The sequence below is a fragment of the Artemia sp. Qi Xiang Cuo genome, chromosome 20 (assembly GCF_049724085.1).
Source record: "Artemia sp. Qi Xiang Cuo chromosome 20, ASM4972408v1, whole genome shotgun sequence".
Classification (NCBI taxonomy): Eukaryota; Metazoa; Arthropoda; class Branchiopoda; order Anostraca; family Artemiidae; genus Artemia; species Artemia sp. Qi Xiang Cuo.
The window spans coordinates 32,744,082-32,768,988 of NC_142813.1; the positions used below are offsets into that span (position 1 = coordinate 32,744,082).

Genomic DNA, 24,907 nt, shown 5'->3' on the forward strand with positions numbered 1-24,907 from the left:
AACTTCGAAAAGTTGTTGTTTATGCAAATAAGATTTGTCCGCTTGTTACATAGTTGCTTATCAGTAGATTTGTCTCGTAGGACCTTCGAGCACAAGAGACGCATAAAGAATGTCAGAAGAAAATGCAAACGGAACTGAAGATGTTCGTGAGATTGAACTTATTATCAAAGTAGGTGTTTTTTTTTCATTTAGATTTGTTTGTTTTATTCTTGATTTGTGCATTTCTTTGTACTTAAAAAGCTAAAAGGTCAAAGTTTAGACACGATTGCTTAATCCCAGCTTCTGTAAATTAAGTGCACACAAAGAATGGATTTTACAAAAGGCGAATTAGAAGTGCAAATATTGAATGGACTAAAGAAGGAACGCAAAAGGTTTATTCCAGAGTAACTTTCAGAGTAACCAGAGTAACTTTGTTTTAAATGAATTTTGCCAGCCTGTCTAGTAATGATGCTAATAAAACAGGATTTTGGTACCCCCACGCACCCTCTCATAGAGGTTAGATCATGCATATACCATAAATAGACACAACTATGAGCCTCGCTCTTTGTTCCTGCCAATTTTAGCTGGGGCCTAACTTTACCTTCTGATAGATATGCTTATAACAAGAATTTAAGGATCTCTATCGTGTTAGGGTTAATCCAAGACTCTGAGACTCTTACTCCCCACAGCGTTTTGCTGGAATCTGATGACCTCAAAGAGGCAGGAATAGCCCATCAAATATTACTTCTGATAAAGTTTGACTGACAAAGCTTCGCTGATTTTCTATAATCGTTTCTCATTGATATTGCATAATTGAGGATTTAGGGGTCCCTTTCCTGCAAATATCATACTTGAATCTGATGCCCAAGAGCCCAGAAGATCAGCTCACCTTTTAACCTTTTACGTCCTACCAAGTTTTGATAAGACCTGACAACTACTCCTGGCAAATGTTTTTATCACAATAATTCACGTACTCGATTCCTCCACTTAAGTTGGATTTGGTACAGACCCCCCAAAACGCAACCGGAACACTTAATCATACTTCCCACCCAGTTTTGTTGGGATCCGACAACCCCTTTTGCTAGCTGCTGTGATGATAAGAACTAGCAATCCGTTCCAATTTTCTTTAAGATCTGACAACCATTTCTGGCAAATATTCTAATCACAGTAATTTACATACTCTATCACTACATAGGCTGGACAGGGTGCGTACTGCCAAAAAAAAAAATCAGGACACTTACTCTTAAACCCCACCAAATTCTATAGAGATCCGAAACTCCTTCACCTAGATATCAGGATGACAAGAATTAGGGATCTCTCCCTCACAAAGGTCGTGTGTTTTCCTAAGAGGCATAACTAGGACATTAGTTCTTACTTTACATAAAGTTTGGTGGAAATCTAACCGTCTGTTCTTGTATATGTCCTGTTGAGATGATTTTAGTACCCACTCTTCCCTACCGGGAATACAGACTTGTTTCTAGAAATGACCTAGGTATTACTAGAAATTTGTACCCAACCTAAAGCATAAACAGGACGCTTGTTCTTTATTTTTCATAAAGTTTACTTGAGAACCGACAACCTCTTCCATTTAATGTCCAAACGACAAGAATTTAAGGACCCTCTTTCCATTCTCCATTGAAGGCAGGTTGAGCTCCGATCCTCGAAGAGCATAACTAGGATACTAGCTCCTACTTTTCGCTAATTCTCGTCAAGATCCGACAATCTCTTCTAGTAGATATCCCAACGATAAGAATTTACGGATCTTCCTCCCCTTTTCTACATCTCCAGCAGTGGTTGGATTAGTGGTTGGATTGTACCTTGACTTGTTTCAGTCTGTTTCTGGCCCCACTAATTACATACATGTAAAATTTCAGAATATTCGATTAAAACCTAAAATTGGATGAAAAAATTATAAAAAATTTGGGATTTCTGGATTTTGCCGTTCCAGAATTATTTCCAAGGACTAGAAGAAAAACACAATTTTCAATTTCATGTCACGAAAATAATTTTTGGTGTGCTGCACGAATCTGACGTTAGGTGACCCTTAATAATCTTACTTTTGGAGTTAGGGCGGTTTATTCTTGCTTCTTGTGTTCACTACCTTGAGACTAAAAAATGATTTCTTGTTTTCGAAATTACTGGAAATTTCGCAAACTTCAGAAGAACTTTTATTTCCCATTATCAATCCCAATACGGGAAAAACGTTTGTAAATTCTAGTTACCGAACTAGAAACCACTGATAGCGAATAAGAAACTATGAACGTTGCACTGCAACCCAATTGGGTCAGGTGAAATATGGCTACAATGATCATCCAATCTTTTATGCAGCGTCTTCACTTGCCTTTTTTCGGACAAAGTTGGCTAGAGGCCACCAGGACCAATGATCAATCTATGCAACATTTGTTTCGGAGGGGGAAGGGTACAATCACCTTTTTCAGGTACTTTAACAGTCCCTTAGCCTTGTTCTATACTTTATAAGATCCTTTTCTTTAATTATCTTTTGTTATTGTATGCTTTTTCTGTAGAGTTATTGAGAATGATAATCAGCCTAACTCAATGCATGCTATTGGTGGGTAATTTCAGTCTCTTCATGCATAAGCACGTATCTTTATTGTTGCCGATTGACACTTTGGAATGATGTGTTTTATGAAAATACATGATTTGGGAACTTAGTAAATGCTGACACAAATGAAACTGGAATTTGACGAACGGCAGGAAGCTCTAAAATTTCTACTTTGTAGAAATTATGTTATATCTTCATACAGCAGCTAATTCAAATTCGCCGGAGCGTTGCATTTGTTCCAATTCCCCGAAAGTTGCCCATTTCTTTGCTGATCTTGTTCAGGCTAAATCTAGGGTGAAAAAATGCATGAGCTTCTAAATTAATAGTACAGTCAATCTAAGGTTTAACCTCAAACAAATTGCAACAGTTTTGATTTTGGTACAATTCGAACCGGGAAAAAATTGTCTACAACATTTATAAAAAAGCGGCCAAAATCAGACGAGGCGAAATTGACCATCTTTCGTCTTTTCTTCTAAAATGATGACTTTTTAAACACAATTTAATTTGCAAGAGAGAAAAAATGGGTTTAGTTTAAACAAAGCAGTGGCAGCAGTGACTTAATTTGCACGTATAGAAAGCCAGTAATATGTAAATCTGGTACATAGATCACCAGTATTGGACTGCTAATGCAGAAAAGAAGTCACGTCCTTGTCAATTCACCCCTCCACCCTAAACGTGACCACCGCAAACTTTAAGAATCCAATGAACAACTTCTCACAACTAGCTAAATCATTGGTTTTAACTTGAACAAAAAATCACAGATAATTTGAAATTGCAAAATAATTGGAGATTCGTCCTATTTATCCCATGTCTTCATCTTCGATTTGAGGCCGAACAGTAGAGGAACTAGTTCCTTTGCAAGATTTGCAAGAATGTCGCATTCGATGCCATTTCGATGGCAGCTGCACCTGTCACTCACAGAATCCCTTACAACCAAGGGTGCCGGCAGAAAATTTTCCAGTGGGGGGGGAGCAAACGCCAAAAGATCAGGGGTGGTTGGGTGACATGGAATATATTTCAGGAATTTTTTTTCGTAGGAATAAGTTTATTTTTTAGATACTTTTAGGAAAGAACTCTCAAATAAAAAGAGCAGCTAAATTGCCTGCAAAATGAAACAAAATACAGTAAATTTAAACCGCAAGGATTCATGGCAAAATGATCAATTTGTTTAACTAATAATATATTTAACTATAATACATTTAATTTTAAAAGAAAATCAAACTCAAACCAAAATTACAGAAAGATTGCTTTCGTAGGGTATAACAGATGTAGACTTGTCTTTATACAATTTCCTACGCCTTAGAATAGTTTAGACAAGGAGTAGAGATACTAAAAAATCATCCTGCCTGCATAGATACCACGTTTTGATTTTCCAACGACCATGTAAAATATACCTCTTTCATAACAGGACAATTATTCCCCTCGAACTTAAATCCGTTATATATTCATACATTAAGAAAAAAAAATAGAATAGCGAAAGAAAAACAAAATTTAAACTTATCCAGCTGTCAAATTGACCCTCTTCCTTTTTATTGTCCTATTCAACTAAAAAAAAAGGAACAAGTTCAAAACAATTTTCGTCACAAGATAATCTTATCAAATAGTTTGTGAAAAAAAAATTGGAAGTAAAGACTGACTTGGACCAATATTCACCAAAACTAAAAATTTAATTCTTGTGACAACTGCTCCACCAGCAGTATTGGCTATTTATGCTAATTCTGAATATTTATAATTCTTTCAGTTTATTGTTACCCACTCAAAAACCAAAAATCTGAGAAAATTGGCCTGATTTTTGAGAAAAGGGACCCCCCCCCCAAAAAAAAGCAAGCGATCTTGAAAAGCTCTTTATTAGGCACATCATATCAGAGAACCCTTCCGTAGAGGTTTCAAGCTCCAACCTTCAAAATGTGGAGTTAATTTTTGTTTCAGAAGACACATCGTCGATGCATGTTCATTTGTTTTGTTTGTTTCCCAGGGGTGATTGTATCAAACCAAAGGTCCAAGATAGTTGGGAGAGCGCTCATTCAAATGTAAATTTAAAGCTCCTTTTTAAGTGACCATACAGATTGGACCAGGGGAAAGTCTTGTTTTCTTGCTATTTTAGGGTACAAAACTACAACTTTACTCCAAAGAGGACGAATTTTCGATCAATTTAAAATTCTGAGAAGCTAATTGATTTAAAAGTATGAATAACTGTATTTTAGGCTTTCCAGTTGTAAAAAAGCAATGCTACACGGTGGCAGTACAGGATTCAACCAAGTTAATTCGCTCTATTTGTAATGAAACTAGGCTACGTTTGGCGATCTGTAATTGCTGATCAGCTATACTGAGGGGGGTGAGTCATTGTCTAGGTGGGGTTAGGGTAGATTCCTAAAAAAGCAAATTTTAATGGACAAACTGCTTACTCTTCACGAGGCTTCAGATAAATGTTGAAAGGGGTAGGGGGAGTAGGAATTAATTAAATTGTTTCGCTATACAGCAAAAATGTTACATTCCCGTTTCAACCAGCACAGAGGTGAATAGCGAAGCAGATCATCATCAGCCCCGCCAGGAAATTTCTTTGGAGTGGCAAATACTGCAAGGAACTTAGTTTTCACCAATTTTAAATGGTTTTATTTTCTTTTTCTAGTTCTATGAAGTACTTCAATGTATTTAAACAAATCTATGTAATGTGTTTACCGATAAGAAAATCCCGTCTCAGAGGTTATGATAGCTTAAGTTATGTAGAAGATCAAAATTCTCACAGAATTTCCATCCACACAAACAATAATACTTCTGTTCTTCCAACCGAAATTATTTTGTAATTTGGCCGAAATGTAGTTCCAGTGTCCGTCTATGATCTCCGAATATGTTTCTCTCTTCACCCAGGGAATCCTGTGAAGCAAAGCTCCTCCGTCTGAGACGTAAGTGCAAGTCAGACTCTGTTTTTTTCCAGTAGTATCAATTTCTGAAAGTCGCTTAATATTCTTTTGCTAGCTCTGGTCTATTTGGCTTTCGGAACGTGCCATAATCATCAGGAAGTGACGCAGGATACGAGCAAATGTCATTTAAATGAAGATCCTTCATCCATATTCAGTATTTTGGATTCAGTTACAAGACATTAAAACAACAATGAGGGATCTAAACTGTGTATTTCTCCCCGATTTTTTTGCTTCGCCTTCATAAGAACTGCCTGATACTTCCGTTTTAATGAATGTTCCTTCAAAGTTTACTACCATTCCGTCAAGAATATTCGTCCCGACTTCCACTGCTTTGTCGGCGTTCACGTTTTTTGCAGCAGTCATGCCAGTAGCAAGGCTTCGAAGCGATAAGGCACCATCCTCGAAAGGAGACGACTGTTCGACAAAGTCACAAACTATTTGTGTGTCTTTTCAGTCCCTCTGCTCACATGAAATACCAGACTCTTTGAGGTGGTCGCGTGTGTGATACGAAACATCTGTCAGTTCTTGCATTAGAAGATTAATGTGAGCAAAGGCTGGACGTCCCATTACCCACTGAAGTTTCTGTACTTCCGTCATTCTTCTACCTCTAGTCAATCCGGTTGCCGTTTTTAGACTTCTCATTAGTTCTTGTTCTGTGACCAAATCTGAGATAAACTGGCCTAAAATCTGTCCGATCTTCTCACGACGTGCAAGCCTTTTTCGAAAGACTGGAAAGTGGTGGGCTTGTATGTTCAAGTCTGTCATCTGGTGTAGGTACAGCCGCCGACTTCGTATAGTTGTTGTGACCAGCTGCTGTGAGTAAAGGAGCATGTTGGAAACTTTTAGCAAATGAAGTTTCCATTGACCTGTACGTTCAGTTCTCAGGAAATTTCGAAGAATGGCAGCCATGTCCATGCCTGCATCCACTGTTTTCCTGTTCGAGTCTCGTGACTTTAGCCTGATTTAAGAGATGACAGAGAAGCTTTGACTTTCATGAGACTTGAAAACTTGGAAATATGTTCAAGAGAAGCTCGTCCATCCATTATTTTCTCACAGAGGTCTTCGACTCCACTAAGCTCAACCGTATTCAATGCAAGTTCTGTATTCAATTCAAGTTCTGCTACTGAATCCTCGTCTACAAGTTCCTTCATCAGAATCAAGTGAAGCGCTGTGTCAACAAGCTCCTTCGTCAGAATCGAGTGAAGTGCTGCGTCTACAATGGTATGGGCTCGCACTGGTCGAGAAATAGCCTTACCACTTAGAAAATGAGGAATCGTTTCGGCAGCGTACATCATTTCAAAGGTCACTTTTAGTCCAGATCCATCCATCAAAGATCCAATGGCACCGACAAAACTCATGAGAGTTTGGAGTCTTCTTAGTCTAACAACTACTTTTGTAACGCTACTTCCAGGTCGTTCTGCAGCAATAATCTTCACGGACTTCCACCACAACGACTTGTCAAAGGTTACGACCAGAATAAATTTGTACTGTTCGCCCTGACGGGCAATGAATGTCAGTGTAGAAAGGATATAATTCATGTCGCTTGAAGGAAGAAAGCACATGTTGGGTTTACCGGGATGGTCTCCGACCATGACTAATTGCATGATTCCCCTTCAACATGGCCTAGATTGCCAACAGAGGCCAACTAGGTGGCCAACAGAGCTACGCACGCTCCTATAAACTTTCCAGGTCCGTATCCAACTGTTCTCAGAAAGTTCCTCTCAAATTCTCGTCCCAGAGTCTATAAATATCACAAGTTCCCGGAAGATAATCACTCCTCCTAAATTTCAGCCTTAAGTTAGCTCTATGTATTACTAGGTCGTAATCTTTACCTTTAACATCGATAACGCACTCCTGAATATCCTAGTGTCTTATATCGATCCTGCCAGTCTTTGATTTTATAATAGCAGAATCAATATGATTGGCCGTCTTGCCATCTTAATTCATGGGCAATTTTATTATCAATTACCATATTGGTTTTCAATAGGTTATTGTAACTATTTTCATTGCCTGCACCCAGTTCTCTAAGCTAGGATAATAAGTATCCCTATTTGTACCAATATCGGTACTAAAATCCCTCAATAAAAGCACAAAAATACAGTAAAAAATACTCTACCTGTGATTCTGTTTATCTTCTCCTGTAACTGTGTAAATTTCATCTAAACGACCCACAATCAGGCAACAAAAGGTGACCTAGGAATATTTTCGCTGAGAATGAGCAGAATAGCACAGATGATCCGAGATTGGCTAAAACTTCTAAGTCTGCCAGAAGATAGGTTAGCAAAAGCAGCTTATCTGAAGATGCTACGGTCGAAACGTAAAAGATCGTGGCCATCAAATAAAAAATGTTTTAGATGGAATATGATTATCTTATATTTGAAATGATGGGCTAGGACCCTCATATCAGGACGAGCCGTGTTTGGCTAAGATTATAGAAATAATAAAAAAACAGGAAGTCTAGATGTGGACTCAGGCAGTTAAAACATCTGAGACATTGAAGTTTTATTCCCAAGTAAAAGAGATATTAGGATTTGAATATTATTTAAACTAGGATTGCCGGGAGACATTAAGGACTGGGTTTCGGATCTGAGCGAATTGCCTGCCACTAAAAAAATAGGAAAAGAGTGTATGAAAGAAAAAAGATGGCCCCAGATGCAGATGCGGATTAATCTTGCCTTAGATGTAACCTAGGTATTGATGATGTGGCCCATATTCTTGCCGAGTGCCAGCAACTTTCTCTTTTAAGGGGAAAGTATTTTGAGGGTGGTAACTTGACTTCCCGGGGATCCTGCAGACAAGGACAATCAGGCAGTTATGTAAATATGTAAATGAAGCGTTGACATCAATGAGTGAAACTTGATATTTATCTTATTTTTCTTGTGGTGTGTATTTAAGAATACTGTGCTGTATGGCCTATTTTTTGGCTTGTAATAACTTTATTATTATTGTTATTATACCCCTATGAATGATACCTTGCACTTTTTAGTCGTAAAGTGAGTAACAATCATGAATTATTAATACTTTCTCAAACTAAGAAAGGCTTGGAAAGTTTTTTTATTCATCGTGAGCCTTACGTACTGTATCCTTCCTTTTACCTGAATAAATAGATTCTATATTACCTAATTTAATGTTCCCTAACTTCGGGAGATGATTGCTTGAAACTCCTAGTGAGTCTAGGTCAAAACGTCGGAATTCGTCTTGCTCTTTTTTTAGGCTTTTCCTCTGACAGGATTAGCTACTAATAAATGTTTGGCCGTGTGCACGTAGGCTCAACCCTCGATGACGGAGGGGAGGGTTGAAAACGAAGGTGCAATATTAGGCTATTATATTTCAAATTTCCACAGGAGCCCCTAACGTGCGTGCACTTTACAGTTTATGGCTTTGTCGTTGGATATGATCAGTATATCCCTAGGAAGTATTTCCTCATTACCCTGTTAATGTTTTCTGAGCCATGTAACCGTCAAACTTTATCAGTATTTTCTTGCAATCTCTAATTTTTTCAAAGCAGAATTAATGTCTCATAGTACAATGCAAAATGTAAGCCAACTTCACTATCGTCATAGCTTGACTAAGGTGTGGCTATTGTGTTCCTTTGCAAATGTCCGACATGACTAATGGGTAAATATACAGCTGACAACACCTAAAATACAAAGAAGCTTTGGAACTCCTAAAGAATTAATGGAAAAAACATTTTACATTATATAAACAAAAATTTAACGTCATTCTTGACTATTGGCATAAGCGGAATTAGGCAGGCTGATTTTCTTGCCGCTGTTGGTACGCATATATAATTTGGGTGTGACCCAAGGAATTATGAAGAATTGGCGTGCTATTAAGTCTTCATAATTCCTTGGTTTTGGTCGAATTATAAAGAATCAGGTTAATAAATAGCTGCTATTAATTGACCTGATGGTTTATAAAAACATTCATTTTTTTTATTGTACTGTACGACACATATCATCATGCTTAAAACCAATAGGCAATATTAATGTTTTCATAACTTCTCCCCAAAGGTGAAATGGTTCTCACTGTTTAGGTTTATGATAACAATTCTTTGTTAAAAGATTTAAATAGGACAAATCTTTGAAAAGTACACTATGTACCAGCATATAATAATAATAATAATGATTTATTTATACCCTCTATACAAATATGGGTACTCTTGCATTATTTGGGCCTTTCTAAAAAGTCAAGTTTGGTTAATGCTAATGATATAAAATAAAATACGATGAATATATAATAGTTTAGAAACAAGTTTGGGCTAAATATTTGCACATTAGGGGGGGGGGAGGGTAAGGCATAGCATATATTGAATACCTAACCTAACCTAGGTACCTCCCCCCCCCCCCAAAACCCCCAAAAACCACAGTTTAAATGTCGTATACGCAATGAAAACCACGCTATCATTGCCTACTCTATAGCGGTTAACCCGTCAAAAACGGGTTTTCGTGACTGGTTTCCTTGTAAAGGCCCATATAATGCAAGAATACCCAAATATGAAATATATACACATGAGTATAGGAAATAAACGAAACGAAAACTGAAAACTACAAAATAACGCTTCTGAGAAACAGGACGATAATAAATAGCTCATAAACAGATAATATATAGCTAAAGAAATACTCACAATAAATATCTCAGTTTTATTAAGGCTGTGGCGACAAAACTATTTATCCATCAAACGTGACAGTTCAGGGGAAAATTGATTGTATTTTCTCTAGATTACCTAAGACATCGATCATTATGTTGATACATTTTTATAGTGATATTGAGTATTTCATATTTTTGAATAATATATCTGTTTCTGAACCATGGGGGGGTCCAAGAAAATATTTACAAATCCTGAAAAAGTACACGCGGATACGCTTTCTATAACTTTTATTTGATATCTTCGAAAATGTAACGATGAAAAAAAATACACGGTGTGTGAATACTGGATTATAAAGTTTAGTAAGTGTTTGCTTATAAAAACGACCTTTCACCCCGACTAGCAGGCCATTAGTTTTTCTAAGTTTTTCCAATGCATACGATAGTACCAACCCGCGAACCAACTATATGTGTATTCATTTTTTTCATAACTAGCTCATACTAGAGATGGGTTGGTACTAGCATTTTTTTCTCCATCTTACTTCGGTACTGATTCTACTTGTTTGGCTTGGTTCCCAAGAAATTTTTCATTTTGACTTGTGACAACTTCAAATATGAATTCATATCCCAAAGATTCCCAACTGGTGAGTTCCCTTAATATCAGTTGCGGTTTTTACTGAATGTCAAAGTAACCAAATAGATGTCTTTAAGAGGAATTTTTTTTGGAGGCTATAAATTTGCTACTTACGGATATTGTGTAATTAGATAAGATATTCTGTGTGAATGATAAATATAACCATCTGTGAAAGTAATGCTACTACCACTACTGAGATATCTTAAGCCGAACTGGCCAGCCATGACAAAAAACCAACTGAGAGAAAAATCTCAGTGAAAAAAATAACAAGAAGCAAGACCAGTGGAAAGAAAAGACGAAAAATTTAAATTCTATTATATGTTCATTTAATATAAACGTTCCTTCTATCAAAGAGAGGCCGCGTTGTTTTACTTTTTTCGTCTTTTCTTTCCACTGGCCGCAGTTTCGTCTTTTTTTTCATTGAGATTTTTCTATCTGTTGGTTTTTTTACTACTAGTACTTACAACTCACTGCAGCACCAAGCTGCCTGAGGCTAACACAGCTACGCACGCTCCTCCTCCATCCCAATCTATTCAAAGCCCCGTTTTACGCCCTCCCAAGAAGTTTCTATTTTCCCTTAAATATTTCCTTACAGCGTCCTCCTGCCCCTTTCGGGGACGATCTGCTTTTCGTTTGGCCCTAGACGGTTGTCCGACAAGGACAATCTTTGGAAATCTGCCATCCTTAATCTGCAGGATGTCCCCTAGCCATCTCAACATTTCTGTCATTATAGCCCTAGAAAGCGGGATTGAACCTCATTTTTCCGATCCATACTGTCTCCAGTAACAGATGACTCACTAGAATTTGTAAATTCCAAGCTTTGGTCATTTTCATAGGTCTCAATGTTGTCCATGCCGTATCTTTCCACCCAAAAACTATAATTTCGACCTTCTATCGCCATCTTATTTAACTTCGATGCAAGCTTTACTGCAAGATCTTTACATAAATTATTTCGTCTTGCATGCAAAATGAAATCCTCTTCCAACTGATTTTTGAATCTTTCCCACAGAGCTTTGGGATCTGCAGGATTACCATAAACAAGAATCTGTGTGAAGAGTATTCGTATTGCAGAAGGCATTTTGGACAGTGCCGGTTTTTCTAGCGCATCGAACCACTGTTTATCGTCGAATTCAAGGCCTTGAGCCAGGCATGCTTTTTTGTATGTGGAATATACAACGTTATCAACTGTTTTAAGATCTTCAAAACTTGTTGCATTTTTCACATGATACAAAAGTACTCGTAAATAGAAGCACTCGGGAAAAGCTGAAAAATTTACGTTGCGAATTCGTCCAAAGACCCGTAATCGACGGATTCTTTGTTCCCATGTACTGATAATGCCATTCCATTTATAGTGTTCATGCATTTCCCAATAATAGAGAAATTCCTTGTTTTTCATTTGTTTTAGCGCCTTGTAGATCCAAAAATTCGCCCCCAGCTTTGAACCTTGTTGTCCAATGTCAATAAAATCCTTTCGGGATTTGCTTATATTTGCATCATGTAATGTCCTGGCGAAAGAACGTTTAAACGTTGAACGGCATGGCTCTTTTTCTGGATATCGTAACTAAATAGTCGCCAGCATGCTTCATTTGGTGTAATGCAGCGACCTTCTACATAAGTTTCTGCTTCATTGTAAACCATACGCCGTTTATTTTCGACAATCTTTATTGAAGCCCAATCATATCCCTTGTAGATATATTAATATAGATACATTACCGGACCTATATTTCCTACATATTCGACATTTATGTGACATTAATTAAAAAAAAATTCCGAAAAATAAGTTTTTCAAAGAAAAGTAAAGGCCATTTTAAACTTAAGCTCAGCAGATACAAATACATGTTAAAATTCAAACTCTAAAACGACCAGAAATCAAAGGCAGCGCAATCGCGCTGCCTAAGTAAAGAACGATGTTGGCACAATGTATAATTTATTTATTTATTTTATTTTGTTGGTTTCCATACCAGGGCACTTCGTATCGAAGGAGTTGTCGTAGAAACTTCGAAAAGGGTTCATTCGATTGCAGGGGCTAGTGCTCTTTTTAATAGTCGAAAGTGATTGTAGAGCAACTAGCCCACCCCCACGCCCATCATTCCCCCAAACACTTCCAATCAAATTTTCGAGATAACACCCTTCCACGCGCACCATTTCCCAAAACACATCCAATCAAAATTTTTTGATAGCGATTTTGTTCAGCGTAGTTGATTTCCAGATAGAAATTATGTTTTTGAGGAGGACACTCCCCCACAGCCTTCAGGGCAAGGGTTTTAAGTTATGCCCTGGGGGTATATAACTTCAAAAAAACTAAAAAAAGGCTCATTCGATTGAAAATTCAAAGGGATAATGCCTTTTTTAATGTATAAAAGTGATTGGAGGGCAATTATCACCCCTTCTCTCGCACCTTTTCTCAGACCACATCCAATAAAAAGTTTTAGATAGCCGTTTTGATCAACGTAGTTTTAAGTTTTAGAAATTAGGTCTTTGAGGATGATAACCCTCCCCTTCCCCCCCCCCCACACACAACCCTCAGGGAAAGGGTTGTTAGTTATGTTCTGGCAGCATATGCGGTTTTTCTAGAACGCATTGTCGTAGAAACTTCAAAAAGGGCTCATTCGATTGGAAATTAAAATGGCTAGTGCCGTTTTTAATAGTCGAAAGTAATTGGAAGGCAACTAACACCCCTTCGACGCCGATCATTTCCCCAAACACATCCAATCAAAATTTTGAGATAGCCGTTCTGTTCCACGCAGTTTAAAGTTCAGGAAATTATAGATTTGAGAAGGACACTCCCCCCACAGTCTTCAGGGCAAGGGTTATAAGTTTTTATTGAAATCTTTATCGTAGAAACTTCAAAAAGGGCTCATTCGATTGGAAATTCAAAGGTTTAGTGCCCTTTTTAATTGTCGAAAGTGGTTTGAGGGCAACTAACCCCCGTCTTAAGCCCACCTTTTCCCTAAACACATCCAATCAAAATTTTTAAATAACCATTTTATTCAGCGTTGTTGATTTAGAGATAGAAATTATGTTTTTGAGGAGGACACTCTCCCACAGCCCTAAGGGCAAGGGTTGTAAGTTATGCTCTGGGGGCATATAAGATTTTTTATAGAAAGTTTTGTCGTAGAAACTTAAAAAAAGGCTCATTCGATTAGAAATTCAAAGGACTAGAGTAGATACCTATATATAACTCCGAACAGTATATAATTTATGCATGTTTTTATGGTTTTCTCAGTGAGAATGAAACAACAGGAATTTTCTCACTTGAAAAAACAGGAATTTTCTCACATTTATGTCTGTTTTCATGGATGGTTATGTGTGTTGGTCGATTTATTTGATGTTTTTCATGGTTGTCAACATCAAATTATGGATGTTTTATGGTTTTTGTCAGTGAGAATTTGAAAAACAGGAACTTACTCACATTAATGTTTGTTTTTATGGATGGTTATGTGTGTTGTTCGATTTATTTGATGTTTTTCATGTCTGTTTTATGGATGATCCAGAAATAGTATTTGATGTTGTTGTTCAAGCCAAATGTTATGAGTTTCCCGGAAACACTTAGATCAAATGTTTCCTTCTCAGCCAATCAGAGGGCTTGTTTACTTAGTAGCGGCGGAGTGAATATAAAGAAAGGATTTTTGCTATAGTCTTATTATTCTGTGAATAGAATTCAAGGAGTGAGAAGAAGAACAGTTTGACTTTACTCATTTGGATATATATTTGTGTTGATGGCGATGAGTGGAATGTTTACCCTATTAGAAGTTCATAGTGGAGTTGATGATAATGGTACAAGAGCACCAAACATTGCGGTGGGAATTACGAAAGGATCACGGCTTTGTCTGGAATGGGATGCAGTATATGCAAGATATGTGATATCCTTGAGCAAATTTAAAATGGTTTCAAATTTTAAATTTTTCCTATTGTCTGCCCTCGGACTATCTTGGAAAAATTCAACGTGTCAACAATAGCTTGATTATTGTTAATAGCAGTCCATTGACTGTGCTGACGGGTCATTGGCTGTGCAACTTTCAAACAAAGAAAACGACCGAATTTGTTGATCCTCTTAGTCTACCCTATACATTCTATACGCCCTACATTAGCAACTATATTGAGAGCAGTGGTAAAACTATTATTCAGAATCGGAAGAGGGTTCAGGATCTAACGACTAAAAGCTGTGGCTTCCATGCACTACTATATTTTGTGTTCCGATGTCGCGGCTATACTTACAAGCAGTTTCTCCACATTTATGTTGACAATCCTCGTCTGAATTACTTTCTAGTGGAAAATATCCTCTCAGACCTATATAGTATTGATTTCAGTGCACTAAGAGTAAAGTTCTTAAAAAATGTTTGTGAATTTTTTTATTAATAAAATGCATATATATATATATACAACAATGTCTTTAAATCTTCACTTTAGATTTCTTCATCTTCGATGTATAGGCAACTGTTGTGAACCACTAATGCTGGTAAATCATTTGGATTCACTGTATATTGATCTTGATTGACTGCAAAGTCAGGGTCACATTTTCTACAGTACAATGTAACTTCACTCTTGTCATATCTCTTTGTATAGTCAATAATACTATTTGCATTCATATTATGAAATTTACGAGTTTCAATCTGTCTATTTGAAGCAATATCACATACAATGTTTTCAAATGGTGAGTCACATTCGGTAACTGCCAAATAAAAATCACTTGGTTTATAGTCATAGTAGGTGGTGTCATCACAACGATGACGTAGAAACCAAATTGTCTTGTTACCCCAACAGTTGAATCGTAAACCAGATTCCTCTTCCCAGAATAATTTAAATCCACGACGATACCAATCTCGTAGAAATAAACTAAACTCACGTTTGGGATTCTTTCCAATCATAGCGGGGTAAGTATTATACCAATGATAACATTTATCATATTGAAAATTGGATAACAGTTGCCCTATATTATTAGATTCACACACATCATCAAGACATGAATTACATCATTTAATATGTACTTCATAGACTATATGTAATTTACAAGTATTACATAATTTACACTTTTCACTATAGTCATCAATAATTGTACAATTCTCACATTGATTACAACTGCCAAGAGTGTACATGCACAATGGACATATATAGAAAATTTTTTGTTTTCCGATGTCAACTCACTCACAGCTAAAACGAAACTGATCCTCTTCGATCGATAAATTTAATGAGAGGGAAATGGGGGAGAGAGGCGTAGCTATGTGATGTTACCTCTTTCGAATGACGGAGGAGCCATCTACATTGAATCCATTGGCAATATTTTCAAAAGTATATCCACAATATGATTCTGCTTTGTTCCAATTAATATATCAATAAATTGACTATAAGTACTTGAGTCACCTTTTAAAAGTTTCATACAATAGTCCAATGGGGGAGAATCACTCCTCATTATATTGTCAAGTGTTCCCTGACAAGATAATATCCTGCGTTTAAGAGATAACTCGAGAAAATCATCATCCAAAATCAAATGTTTTTCCATAAACACTAGATTTGATCTAATTCTCTCTTTCTCAAATTTATTAATTTTTCAGTCCTTTCACTCCAACTGCTGACTATAGACTGACCCTGATTCGTTAGCCCTAACCAGAAAAGAATGAAAACATTTTTGATTTCGAAACAATTTTATTGAATAATTACAACAACAACATCAATAATACAGAGCATGTACAATTAATGATACTGTTTATTTCCTTCGATATGTTTCACCAATGCACTTAAAGCACATTGAAGTCTATTCACATGTGCTATATCAACTTTAGCGGCGAAACATAATTGATCCTCCATTTTAAATTTGCTCAAGGATATCACATATCTTGCATATACTGCATCCCACTCCAGACAAAGACGTGATCCTTTCGTGATTTCCACTGCAATGTTTGGTGCTCTTGTACTATTATCATCAACTCCACTATCAAATTCTAATAGGGTAAACATTCCACTCATCAGCAACACACAAATATATATCCAAATGAGTAAAGTCAAAACTGTTCTTCTTCTCACTCCTTGAATTCTATTCCCATACTAATTAAACTCTAGCAAAAATCATTTCTTAATATTCACTCCATCGCTAATATGTAAACAAGCCCTATGATTGGCTGAGAAGGAAACATGTGATCTAACTGTTTCCGGGAAACTCATAACATTTGACTTGAACAACAATATCAAATACTATTCCTGGATCATCCTTAAAACAGATATGAAAAACATTAAATAAATCGAACAACACACATAACCATCCATAAAAACATACATAAATGTGAGAAAGTTCCTGTTTTTCAAATTATCACTGACAAAACCAATAAAACATCCATAATTTGATTTTGACAACAATTAAAAACATCAAATAAATCGACCAACACACATAACCACCCATTGAAACATACATAAATGTGACAAAATTCCTGTTTTTTCAAGTGAGAAAATTCCTGTTTTTTCATTCTCACTGAGAAAACCATAAAAACATGCATAAATTATGTACTGTTCGGAGTTATATATAGGTATCTACTGACTAGTGCCCTTTTTAATAGTCAACAGTGATTTGAGGGTAACTGACCCCCTCTCACGCCCACCTTTTCCCAAACACATCCAATCAAACTTTTAAGATTGCCATTTTGTTCAACGCAGTTGAAAGTCCTGGAAATTAGGTCTTTGAGGATGACAACCCCCCTAATGCCCTCAGGGCAGGATTTGTAAGTTATTCCCTTGGGGCAAATAAGGTTTTTACAGAACGCGTTGTCGTAGAAACTTCAAAAAGGGCTCATTCGGTTGGAAATTGAAATAGCTACTGTCCTCTTAATAGTCGAAAGTGATTTGAGGGCAACTAACCTCCCTCTCACGCCCACCTTTTCCTCAAACACATCCAATCAAAATTTTTAGATAGCCATTTTATTCAACGTAGTTTTAAGTTCTGGAAATTAGGTCTTTGCGGATGACAACCCCCCCCCCCCACAGCCCTCAGGGCAAGGGTTGTTAGTTATGTTCTGGCGGCATATGCGGCTTTTATAGGACGCATTGTCGTAGTAACTTCAAAAAGGGCTCATTCGATTGGAAATTGAAATGGCTAGTGCCCTTTTTAATAGTCGAAAGTAATTGGAAGGCAACTAACACCCCTTCGACGCCCATTATTTCCCCATACACATCCAATCAAAATTTTGAGATAGCCGTTCTGTTCCATGCAGTTTAAAGTTCAGGAAATTATACATTTGAGCAGGACACTAGGTCTTTGAGGATGACAACCCCCCTAATGCCCTCACCTCAGGGCAAGGGTTGTAAGTTATTCCCTTGGGGCATATAAGGTTTTTATAGAACGCGTTGTCGTAGAAACTTCAAAGGGCTAATTCGATTGGAAATTGAAAGAGCTAGTGCCCTCTTAATAGTCGAAAGTGATTTGAGGGTAACTAACCTCCCCCTCACGCCCATCTTTTCCCCAAACACATCCAATTAAAATTTTTAGATAGCCATTTTGTTTCACGTAGTTTGAAGTTCAGAAAATTATATCTTTGAGCAGCACACTCCCCCCACAGTCTTCAGGGCAAGGGTTATAAATTATGCCCTGGGGGCATATAAGTTTTTATTAAAATCTTTGTCGTTGTAACTTGAAAAAGAGCTGTTTCGATTGGAAATTCACAGAGCTAGTGCCCTTTTCAATAGTCGAAAGTGATTTGAGGGCAGCTAATCCCCCTCTCACGTCCACCTTTTCCCCAAACATATCCAATCAAAATTTTAGATAGCCATTTTTTTCAACGTAGTTGAAAGTTTTGGAGACTGGGTCTTTCAGGATGACAAACCCTCTCCCACCCCCCAGCTCCCTCAGGACAGGGGTTGTATCTTATGCCCTGGGGGCCGATAAGGTTCATTCTGAGGGCGATGTTATAAAAACATCGAGAAGGGATCTTTCAGTTGAAAATGGAAGGGGCAAATACCCTTTTAATCGCTAGAAGTTATTGGAAAACAATTAACCCCCCTCTCATACTCACCATTTCCCCAAATACATGCGATCAAATTATGAGATATACATTTTTTTCAACGTTTTTGAAAGTTCTGGAAATTAGGTCTTTTAGGATGATAACCCCCTCAGAGATCTCAGTGCAAGGGTTGTAAGTCATGCCCTGGGGGCATATAAGGTTTATATAGAAAGTTGCTGTAGAAATTTCAAAAAGGGCTCATTTGTTTGGAAATCAAAATTGGCCTTTTTAATAGTCGAAAGTGAGTGGAGAGTAATTGACCCACCTCCCACGCCCACCATTTCCCTAAACACATTCAATCAAAGTTTAGAGATAGCCATTTTGTTCAACGTAGTTGAAAGTTCTGGAAATTATGTATTTAAGGAGGACAAACCCGCCAGAGCCCCCAGGGCGAAGGTTGTAAGTTATGCCCTGGGGGCATATAAGATGTTTATAGTTAGTTGTCGTAAAAACTTCAAAAGGGGCCCATTCAATTGGGAATTGAGAGAGCTAGTGCCCTTTTTAATAGTCGAAAGTGATTGGAGGGTAACTATCCACCCTCTCACGCGCACCATGTCCCTAAACACATCCAATGAACATTTTCAGATAGCCATTGTGTTCAACGCAGTATAAAGTTCTGGAAATTAGGTCTTTAAGGTTGACAAACCCCCCCCCCCCCAGCTGTCAGGTCAAGGGTTGTAAGTTATGCCCTGGGGGCATATAAGGTTTTTATTGAAAGTGTTGTCTTAGAAACTTCAAAAGGGCTCATTTGATTGGAAATTGAAAGGGCTAGTATCTTTGTTAATAGTTGAAACTGATGGGAGAGCCACTAACGCCCATCTCACGCCCACCGTTTTCCCAAACACATCCAATCAAAATTTTGAGATAGCCATTTTGTTTAAAGTAGTTGAAAGTTCTGGAAATTATGTCTTAGAGGATGACAACCACCCTCACAGCCCTTACGGCAAGGGTTGTAATTTATGCCCTGGGAGAATATAAGGTGTTTATAGAAAGCGTTATTATAGAAACTCAAAAAGGGATCATTTGATTGGACATAGAAAGGCCTAGTTGCATTTTTAATAGTCAAAATTGATCGGTAGGCTTGAAATTTTTATAGTACAGATCGATGTGAATATAATGTATGATTTTTTGTTGTTGTTGTTGTTGTTTAGACCAGGGCACTTCGTATCGAAGGAGTTGTCGTAGGAACTTCGAAAAGGGCTCATTTGATTGAAAATAGAAAGGGCTGATGCCCTTTTTAATGGTGGAAAGTGATTGGAGGGCAACTAATCCCCCTCCCACGTCCACCCTCCCATTTGCCTTTATATTTAAAAACTAAATGTTGCCTTAAGATTAAATAAAAATGCACTGTGTTAATGCTAATTCCCAATAAGGTATCTCAGCAGTAACCCAAGAATGACAAGGGGTATTATGTTCAATCTTTCGGGGCTACTTCTGCTCTTACCAATTCAAAATAGCGCAAGTGTATCCAAGCTATCAAAGAAAATAAGCAGATTTTTTGGTGAATGGTATCAAGTTTTCTATTTTCAGGTCAACTAAAGGAGGTATGAAACGAAATTAAACACTACTATTTGTGTCCAGATTTTTAAAAGGGTGTATGTTGTTAAAAATTGCTGAAAATTTTTTTCCAGCATACAAATAGCAGACCAAACTATGAAGTCTTAAAAATAAGAAAAGGTTGAGAGTATTATTTTCTTCTTGCCTGAAAAGACTATGTCAATATAAAACGAACAGAAATTAATTAAAAAAAAATTTTTCAGCAAAATAAGTTGTTCAAAGAAAAGAAGAGAACTCCATTAAACAAAAAATGAGCAAAAATAAAATCAAATAATCTACGAAGCGTGAAACTACCGCAAATCAGCATCGATAAATAAATGAAACCCAAAACGAACAGAAATTACAATAAACCGAGTCAAACTCAAAATGAGCAGAAATTAACATAAGTTGGGCGCAAAACCCCTATGCCTTCCCAAGGCCAGAACATAATTTGCGCTTTACTGAAAAAATACAAATGAATGTGCATTGTCAGTCTAATATACATATACTGATATTTAGTAATCAAAATGTTAATATTATTTGATTTATTAAAGTTATAAAAGTTAGAACATTTATATTTTTTCAGTAAAGTGCAAATTATGCTCTGGCCTTGGGAAAGCATAGGGGGTTTTGAGCCCAACTTATGTTAATTTCCGCTCGTTTTGGGTTTGACTCGGTTATTTATTATAATTTCTGTTCGTTTTGGGTTTCATTTATTTATCGATGCTGATTTGCGGTAGTTTCACGCTTCGTAGATTATTTGATTTTATTTTTGCTCATTTTTTTTAATGGAGTTCTTTACTTATCTTTGAAAAACTTATTTTGTGGAAAAAGTTTTTTTTATTTATTTACTATTAAAGAATAAATGAAACCCAAAACGAATAGAAATTTGATAAACAATCATAGCAAAAAACATACAGCAAGTAATAATATAAATGAATAAATAGATCTTAAAGCGAGTAATGCTCTTAGACTGAGTATGAAAATTAAGCTTATAAAAAAGAAATATATTTTGCTGTTGAAGTATAAATGAAACTTAAACGCACAGAAATTAAATAGACAATAATGCAAACAAAAATGTAATAGATATTAATGTAAATGAATAAATAAATCTTAAAACAAGTGAAACTTAAATTGAATATGCAAATCAAGCTTCAAACGAACAAAAATCACTACAAACAAGAGTTTGGGTATCGTTTACTTCTCTCACTATAAAAGTGTAAATCCTACTGCATCATTATCCTCATAGTATCATAACTCCTATGCCTTCCCAAGGCCAGAACATAATTTGCACTTTACTGAAAAAAATATAAATTTTTTTACTTTTATAACTTTAATAAATTAAATAATATTAACATTTTGATTACTAAATATCAGTATATGTATATTAAACTGACAATGCACATTCTTTTGTATTTTTTCAGTAAACTGCAAATTATGTTCTGACCTTGCGAAGGCATAGGGGTTTTGAACCCAACTTATGTTAATTTCTGCTCGTTTTCAGTTAGACTCGGTTGTTTATTGTAATTTCTGTTCGTTTTGGGTTTCATTTATTTATCAATGCTGATTTGTGGTAGTTTCACGCTTGTTAGATTATTCGATTTGATTTTTGCTCATTTTTTATTCAATGGAGCTCTTTACTTTTCTTTGAAAACTTATTTTGTGGAAAAAGTTTTTTTAATTAATTTCTGTTCTTTTTATATTAACATAGTCTTTTCAGGGAGAAAGAAAAAATACTTTAAATCTTTTCGTTTTTTTTAAGAATTTATAGGTTGGCCTGCTATTTGTATGCTGGAGAAAAATTTTCAGCAATTTTTAACAACATACACCCTTTTAAAAATTTGGACACAAATAGTAGTGTTTAATTTCGTTTCATACCTCCTCTAGTTGACCTGAAATGGAAAACTTGATACTATTCGCAAAAAAATCTGCTTACTTTCTTGTACAGCTTGAATACACTTACGCTATTTTCTTTACTACTAGTACTGTACTTTTCTTTGAAAAACTTATTTTGTGGAAAAAGCTTTCTTTATTAATTTCTGTTTGTTTTATATTGACTTAGTCTTTTCAGGAAAAAAGAAAATAATGCTTTAAATCTTTTCTTTTTTTTAAGACTTTATAGTTTGGCCTGCTATTTGTATGCTGGAGAAAAAGTTTCAGAAATTTTTAATAACATACACCCTTTTAAAAATCTGGACACCAATAGTAGTGTTTAATTTAGTTTCATACCTCTTCTAGTTGCCCCTAATGGAAAACTTGATACCATTCGCCAAAGATCTTTTTACTTTCTTTGATAGCTTAGATACATTTGCGCTATTTTGATTTGGTTAAATTTTAAGAGTGGAAGTAGCCCGGAAAGTTTGAACATAATACCCTCAGTTATTCTTGGGACACTGTTGAAATGGCTTATTTGGAATTAGTAATGTCACAGTGCATTTTGATTTAATCTCAACGTAACATTTAGTTTTTAAGCATAATGGGCAAATGACAGGGTGGACGTGGAAGGGGGACTAGTTGCCCTCAAATCACTTTCGACTATTAAAAGGGCATCAGCCCTTTCTATTTTCAATCGAATGAGCCATTTTTGAAGTTCCTACGACAACTCCTTAGATACGAATTGCCCTGGTCTAAACAACAACAACAACAAAAAATCATACATTATACCCACATCGATCTTTACTATAAAATTTCCAAGCCTTCCAATCATTTTCGACCATTAAAAAGGGCACTAGGCCTTTCGATTTCCAACCAAATGAGCCATTTTGGATTTTTACGACAACGCTTTCTATAAACACCTTATATGTCCCCAGGGCATAAATTACAACCCTTACCCTAAGGGATGTGAGGGTGGTTGTCATGCTCTAAGACATAATTTCCAGAACTTTAGCTACGTTAAACAAAACGGCTATCTCAAAATTTTGATTTGATGTGTTTGGGAAAATGGTGGGCTTGAGAGGGGTGTTAGTCGCTCTCCAATCACTTTAAACTATTAAAAAAGGCACTAGCCCTTTCAATTTTCAATCAAATGAGCCCTTTTGAAGTTTCTACGACAATGCTTTCAATAAAAACCTTATCTTCGCCCAGGGCATAACTTACAACCCTTGTCCTGAGGTCTGAAGGGGGGGGGTTGTCATTCTTAAAGACCTAATTTCCAAAACTTTCTACTACGTTGAACAAAATGGCCATCTGAAAATTTTGATTGGATGTGTTTGGGGGAATGGTGGGCGTGAGAGGGTGGTTAATTGCCCTCCAATTACTTTTGACTATTAAGGAGGGCACTAGCCCTCTCAATTACTCATTGAATGAGCCCCTTTTGAAGTTTTTACGACAACTATAAATACTTTATATGCCCCCAGGGCATAACTTACGACCTTTGCCCTGGGGGGTTTGTCATCCTCAGATACATAATTTCCAGAACTTTCAACTACGTTGAACAAAATGGCTATCTCTAAACTTTGATTGAATGTGTTTGGGGAAATGGTGGGCTTGAGAGAGGGGGTCAATTACTCTCCACTCACTTTCGACTATTAAAAAGTGCAATTTCAATTTTCAATCAAATGAGCCCGTTTTGAAATGTCTACAACAACTTTCTATATAGACCTTATATGCCCCCAGGGCATAACTTACAGCCCTTGCACTGAGAGCTCTGATGGTGTTATCATCATAAAAGACGTAATGTCCAGAACTTTCGACTACGTTGAACAAAATGGATACCTCTAAATTTTGATTGGATGTGTTTCGAGAAATAGTGGGTGTGAGAGGGGCGTTAGTTTCCCTTCAATCACTTTCGACTCTTAAAAGGGCACTGGCCCTATGAATTTCCAATTGAATGAGCCCTTTTTGAAGTTTTATAACATCGCTTTCTATACAAACCTTACATGCCCCCAGGGCATAACTTACAACCCTCGGCCTGAGGGATGTGGGGGGGGGCTGGTTGTCATCCTTAAACACATAATTTCCAAAACTTTCAACTATGTTGAATAAAATGGCTATCTAAAAGTTTTGATTGTATGTGTTTGGGAGAAAAGTGGACGTAAGAGGTGGGTTAGCTGCCCTCCAATTACTTTTGACAATTTAAAAGGGCACTAGCCCTTTGAAATTTCAATCAAAAATCCCTTTTTGAAGTTCCTGCAACAAAGCTTTCAATTGAAACCTTATATGCCCCCATGGCATAAGTTATAACCCTTGCCCTGAAGACTGTGGCGGGAGTGTCCTGCTCAAAGGTATAATTTCCTGAACTCTAAACTGCGTAAAACAAAATGGCTATCTCAAAATTTTGATTGGATATATTTGGGGAAATGGTGGGCGTGGAAAGGGTGTTAGTAGCCTTCCAATCACTTTCGACTCTTATAAAGGGCAGTGGCCATTTCAGGTTCCAATCGAGTGAGCCCTTTTTGAAGTTTCTACGACAATGCGTTCTATAAAAACCTTATATGCCCCCAGGGCATAACTTACAACCCTTGCCCTGAGGGCTAGAGGGGAGTGTCCTCTTCAAAAACATATTTTCTATCTGGAATTCAACTATTCTGAACAAAATGGTTATCTCAAAATTTCTACTCGATATGTTTCGAGAATTGAGTAGTGTGGATGGGTTATTAGCTGAATTCAAATCACTCGACTGTTGAAAAAGGCACAAGCCAATCCAATATCCAAATAAAATAGCAGTTTTCATAATTTCTGTGACAACTCTTTGCCCCTCTTT

General features: G+C 36.7%; 1 protein-coding gene across 1 annotated transcript in view; it reads left to right on the forward strand.

The window, feature by feature from the left end:
* The window catches only part of Clic (chloride intracellular channel protein 5), a 77,984-nt gene that overhangs the window by 21,295 nt on the left and 31,782 nt on the right, over positions 1-24,907 (forward strand). The window contains exon 2 of the mRNA XM_089106333.1: positions 81-169. Coding sequence (XP_088962459.1) covers positions 110-169 — 60 coding nt within the window. The 5' untranslated portion in view covers positions 81-109. The remainder of the gene's footprint in view (positions 1-80; positions 170-24,907) is intronic.